The sequence below is a fragment of the Meleagris gallopavo genome, chromosome 5 (assembly GCF_000146605.3).
Source record: "Meleagris gallopavo isolate NT-WF06-2002-E0010 breed Aviagen turkey brand Nicholas breeding stock chromosome 5, Turkey_5.1, whole genome shotgun sequence".
Classification (NCBI taxonomy): Eukaryota; Metazoa; Chordata; class Aves; order Galliformes; family Phasianidae; genus Meleagris; species Meleagris gallopavo.
In genome coordinates, this window is record NC_015015.2 from 55,983,121 (window position 1) to 55,989,120 (window position 6,000).

General features: G+C 42.3%; 1 protein-coding gene across 1 annotated transcript in view; it reads right to left on the bottom strand.

The window, feature by feature from the left end:
• MDGA2 (MAM domain containing glycosylphosphatidylinositol anchor 2) overlaps window positions 1-6,000 on the bottom strand; it is a 375,704-nt gene that overhangs the window by 24,233 nt on the left and 345,471 nt on the right. Inside the window, exon 11 of the mRNA XM_031553799.1 lies at window positions 382-559. Coding sequence (XP_031409659.1) covers window positions 382-559 — 178 coding nt within the window. The remainder of the gene's footprint in view (window positions 1-381; window positions 560-6,000) is intronic.

Genomic DNA, 6,000 nt, shown 5'->3' on the forward strand with positions numbered 1-6,000 from the left:
CTCATAATTAAACAGAAACTTCTCAAAGCATCCTGATTCTGACAAAAAAAGTGATGACAACAAAATACTGTTTTAACAGCTCCATAATATTACTTGGGAGGGCAGCGAGTTTTGAACAAAACTTCACAAAACAAGAATTCAAGATAAGAATTAACTCTTGGAAACAAAGATAACATTGATTTATGAAGATTAAGCCATGAAGATAACATCAATTTGTTGTATTTTTACCCTTACAACACAGAAATTGCTCTGGTTTGGGCAGCTCATTGCTGGACTGATAGTTAATTCACATCATGCAGCATAAAACAACTGTAGCCCATACAACAGACCCAGTTGTGCAGAAGGTGCCACAATGTATTTCTTTGGACTGGAAGGTCTTACCACTATACTTGATGACTCGAATAGTGGAGTCCCCTTCTCCAAATCTGGTGATGGGTGTCAGACGGACTTCGTACGCCTCTGGCTTGATCAGCTCAGTTAGATTGTAGGTAATTAATTCTCCCTTTTGAATATTTCCATTCACTGTAATTTCTTGTTCCCACCAACGCTGCTGTCCAGCCTAAAAGAAAAGGAAGAATGCAAATGTCAGAGCTTTTAGGGCAGATACTGTCTTCACCTCAGGAGTGAAGGGGAGCAGATACAAACCTGTGTTGGGCCATGAGTTTCCTTAAAAAAAAATGTTTGATTTCAGTTTATTTCATCACCTCCTGGAGGCTGACCTGTCTTAGAGCCCATGCTATCCCCTCATATCTAACAACCCAGGTAAATTGGCTCCCCACATCCAGCAGCCTTCTTCCCTCCATTATTTTCCTCCCTACAGGTGCCCAACCCCTCCCTCTTGCAGGCAATGAGGTTTCACAGCTGTCATTTAGGGTGTCATTTGGAGCTAATGAGAGCATACTGGAGAACTGAGATGCAGTTTGGTTTCCAAGCACTTTTGTTGATGAGTGAGAAAGAAATAGGCTGGCTCTTAATGGCCTTAGTGCACAATTAACAGCAGTTCTTGTAGTTTCCAAGATGGATGGATTTCAGAGAACAATGAAAGTCAATAGGAGCAAACAAGAGGGTGTTTTATTAAGAGAAAAAAAACAACAACAAAAAAAACCCAACAAAGCATAGATTTTTGTGCTTTATAGACTGCAGTGTTTTCAACATCAAAATCTATAGTTTCTGTTATATATTTGCTTTACCAAGAAAATAAAAAAAAAATCCAATTAAGAAGGAGACATCATGAGTAGAGAGTGCCACATTGTCCCTACAATGTCTGATAGTTTATAGACAAGCAGAAATTATGTACATTTCAGGCAGCTCAGTGACTTGGCATTGCAATATTACTTGTAGGTACCTGGGCTTATTTCAGACTCTACCTCCAGGAAACAAAGGAAAATCATTAAATAGTTACCATGCTTCCCAAGATAACAGTACAGGTGCAGTACTACTAAAATGAGATGTTCCACTAAGCATACCAGAGTTGTGAGTGCACCAAAATTCTCAGTTATTCCATGCAGAGCTTCATGGCTATTGAAAGCAGAGAATGTTTTATTCTAGAACTTCAATTCGTTGATGCAAAAAAAAAGTCGTCCACTGAAATCACTATAATACTGCACTAAATCACAGAATCACAGAATGGCCTGGGTTGCAAAGGAGCACAGTGCTCATCCACTTCCAACCCCCTGCTATGTGCAGGTCGCCAACCGGCAGCCCAGGCTGCCCAGAGCCACATCCAGCCTGGCCTTGAATGCCTGCAGGGATGGGGCATCCACAGCCTCCTTGGGCAACCTGTTCCAGTGCCTCACCACCCTCTGGCTGAAAAACCTCCTCCTAATATCTAACCTAAACCTGCCCATCTTAGTTTAAAACCACTCCCCCTTGTCCTATCACTATCCACCTTTGTAAACAGCCGTTTCCCCCTCCTGTTTATACGCTCAGTGGTTTTCTCACAGCATGTTTCATGCCTGCAGGTTGGCTGCCAATTGCATTTGTGAATATTGTGCTACAGGTTGTATGAGCTCATGCTTCCTTCTTGCAGCTGCCTGAAGCTGGCCAGCTGTTGCACAAAGGTATTTCTGGATCCTTACAGAAGCCTACTAAAAACATGCTCCCATTACACCCAGCCTTCAAACAACTGGAAAACTGGAACACTTACTTCGGCAAATGCTTTTCATAATTAATCATGCATGTTTCCAGTTTTGATTACTATAAGTAGTCATGAACGTCCATCACATTCAGCTGCTGCTTTGGATTATCACCCTTTTCTTCAATGACCCACAAAAGTAGATGAAGCAACTACAATATTTTACTCATTATCAAAGAAATACTGTTTCATTTTGGTATTATGCACCTGAAGCTGTCCTGGATATTGGTGTTTCTCCATAGGAAGCAACACACATTTTTTAGCTTTGCAATCAACACCAGCTCTAATTCTTATTTTTACCATGGAAACCATGAAAAAACAATCCACAAACATCTCAAAACTGTCTCTGGGTTTGGCATGAAACATCCCCACGCCTGATTTTTCAGCTCAGCTGCTGAACAAATGAAGTGTACTGGTACACCACAGTGCTCAGCTCACAGCCTGCCCTTCCCTGGGCAGAGGGAGCTGCCAGGAGGGCTGCAGCCCCTCCCCAAGTCCCAGGTGAAAGAGCAGTGGTGCCCAGGGCTGGGCAGTAATGAAATATTAACACCCAACACTGTTGAAAATGAGCGTGGAGCTCATCAGCTTGCCAATGTGAGCAGCTAGTACCAAGATGAAGCAGAACTCCTTTTCATTTGAGACACTAAGGACCTATCAATATGGAGCTGGAGAGCTATGCAATCAGCTAGGGAAACACAGATTTTCTATCCCAGGGTCCCAGCCAGCCTGGCCTCGAGCATCTCCAAGTTCCAGATTCATGCTTCAAAGGGAGAACGCACAAGAAAACGTCACTGTAAAGCTTCAGCCCTTGTGCCAATGTGTGTGTCTGGAGCTTTAAATTTAGGGAGAACCAAGGTTTGGTGGAAAGAGCATTTATTAACAACCTGTAATTAATTCAGCAGAGCATACCCACGTTCAGTCAATCCGGAGCACAGTGGGCTTCACAGGGACTCTTCACTTCTCTCCATTACCTTAGAATATCTGGAGATCCTTGTTCCCTAACACTAACAGAAAAGCAAAATGCCTTTCCCTGACATCAGAGGAAGGGAAAAAAGTAGAAGTGTTACAGCATTTTATCACAGCAGGCTGAAACCATCTCCTCTGAGCTGTCAGTGAAAGCGCATTTATTCCCTATCTCCTGTTGCAAAATCAGCCAACATGATGTGAGCAACGAGACCCGAACACATAGATTTCCTGAGAAATTAATCCAATGGGATGATTAAATATTGATTGCCCATACGCACAATTATGCTTATAAAAAATAAACACATTTGTAGTCCATTGTACTTGGCCTATTGATTTCAGCCATAAATTTCTTCATTGACTCAAAAAGTCAGACAAGAATCTCTTTAATTAATGACAACAGAATGCCACGTATATTAATCTACTGCAGACTCCTAAAAAAAACCTGTGGCAGTCTTTAAAGTGACTTCTTTGCAATTTATAACCACGACAACAATTGATTTTCCTTAAGAAAAGAGTATTCTTTAGCAGTTACATCTATAAAACAGCATGGGGAAATACTTGGGCCATAGGCAAATCTTTCTCCTATCTGCACAGTGCAGTGGGAACACGTCTGTGCAATGCCCGCCTCATTGCTGCTGCACAACTGCAGTGGTTGCTCCTCTCTAATAAGTTTACCCAGCGATGTGATCAGAGCTCTCTCATTTTCAACACAAGCCTTATCAGGTAGGTGGCAACAGTGTCAGCTTCATTTCAAAGGCTAGTTACGGCCCTGAAATGACTCGCAGTGACAAATACCTATAATTCAGGCAAAAATAACAAGGCCAGCTGCAATGCATGCTCTGCCACGCTCATCATCAGTTTATTTTGCACGCTGCATCATGTAATATTGCTATTGATGACATCTCTTCTTTCACAGTTTCACACGCAGTCGCTGGAAGCATCAAGGCACTGCATTTGTTTTTGCACTCAACCTATGCCTGCTCCCTGCTCCCTGCACACAGGACAAAGCAAGGGCAGCACCACTGAGTCTCAGTGCCACGGATCTAACTGCCACCCCACAAGAATCTACCAGAAGAAGCCTTCTTTACACGACTTTCCATTCCCACTCTATATACCTCTTGCCATCCGTTTCATTTACTTGGTGTTAGCAGCTTTGTGTAATTGGTTTTATGTGGGACATGGAAAATTATCACCCTCCTTTTCCTTCTTTTAAGCAACTAGCAGTCTCTGAGTTGCCATTAAATAGGAACTCGGTGTCCAAAGATGCAGAACGCTTTTATGGGCAACAAAACTGATGGATGAGTGGTCGGGATGCCAGAAACAGCTGTCCACGATCCAAAACTATAGGCTGATATTTGCAGGGGAAACAAATGGGAACAATTTAAGGAAAGATGGCACAAGAGATCTGGAAGCTACATGAAACACCAATTAAGTTCTCTTTAATTACTACCATATTTGAAGTTTCAAAGACAAGTTAACCTGGGAAATGGGAGATGTTGTTTCATCAGAGGAAAAGCAAAACACAGCACAAATAGCTACAAAACGTGTTAACTACACTGCCTTCTGTTTTAATATTTTTTTTTCCCATACAAATGAATGATAATGAAAACATCTTTTAAAATCTGAATTAGGACACTTCAGTCCACTGGCTACACAACCTGCAATGTAGGCTATTCATCCCTGGAAGGTCTTTCTCAGCATTTCTTTGCTTTTGATAACCTTATATGCAGGGACAAAGAGAAAACTCTCTATTTGCAATTGGTACAGCCTTCTTTAATAAGAAAGGTGATAAAATTTATCTCTATTCACTTGCTTTATGACAAAGCAAATCTGTACCAGTACAAGGATTGGTACAGGAACTTGCTAGGGCATGGACACAAAATTATACACACCGTTTTGCAGCCAGTGTCAATGCAGCCTCCAAGAGAATCCACCTTTCCAAGCACATAATGCTTGTTCCAGGCAGATAATACTCTCTCGTGTGTAGAAACTGAGCAGTATTCACAGTTAGTTTGAATGCAGTTCGAAAACATACAAAACATACAGGAAATTCAACATGTAGGGCTTCATGGTCTTTTAGCACAAAACTCTGATTTTTTCTCTGCTCCTAACGTGACACAATAACATGGCTCTATGACTGCTGATTTATTCCATGACCTTCAGATTTACCCTGTTATTGAAGTCTGTGTTTAATGGAAGCAACTACCACTGCAATGGCTGCCTCTGAAGACTGACCAGAGACAGCATGGGGTGCCTTGAGATACAAACACCAAAATCAAGGTCACTAATTCCAAAGCCAAATCCAAAGCTGAAACACATGAATGTCATTATTCTCCTGAGAGCTATTAATGAGATGCAAAAATGCTCCTTGTATGCAGACAATGTCTTGGCAGTCTTCAGCACCTTCAGAAGCAACTGGAGGGTGACCGAAACCATTGAGTCACCATAGTGAAAGACACCCAAGGTTACACTCATGCTCTGGTTCAAGTGCTGAGTGGGACAGTTACAAATGATGGGCTGTGTGCAACAGTGACTGAGAAATGGAAATTCCTTCATGCATCCAGTCACAGTGACAAAAGGGCCTCATGGGCTGCACCCAACACTGGCTGTATTCTCCACTGATGATGCAGGACTAGAAATGGTTTACTCTCAGACTACAGCACTCCAGTGTCACCCTTCCTTCCATGCAGATGAGTGGTTCTGCTCCAGCCATGGGGAGGATCAAAGCTCAGCTGAGCAGTGCAGTAAATCTCATGTGTTCTGATGGTGTATAAAGCAACAAAGCTGGTAAAAGGGCTAGAAGGTATGCCAACATTGGGTTGTTCAGTGTGGAGAAAATTAAGCCAAGAAGCAACTTTTCCCTTCCCTTCCCTTCCCTTCCCTTCCCTTCCCTTCCCTTC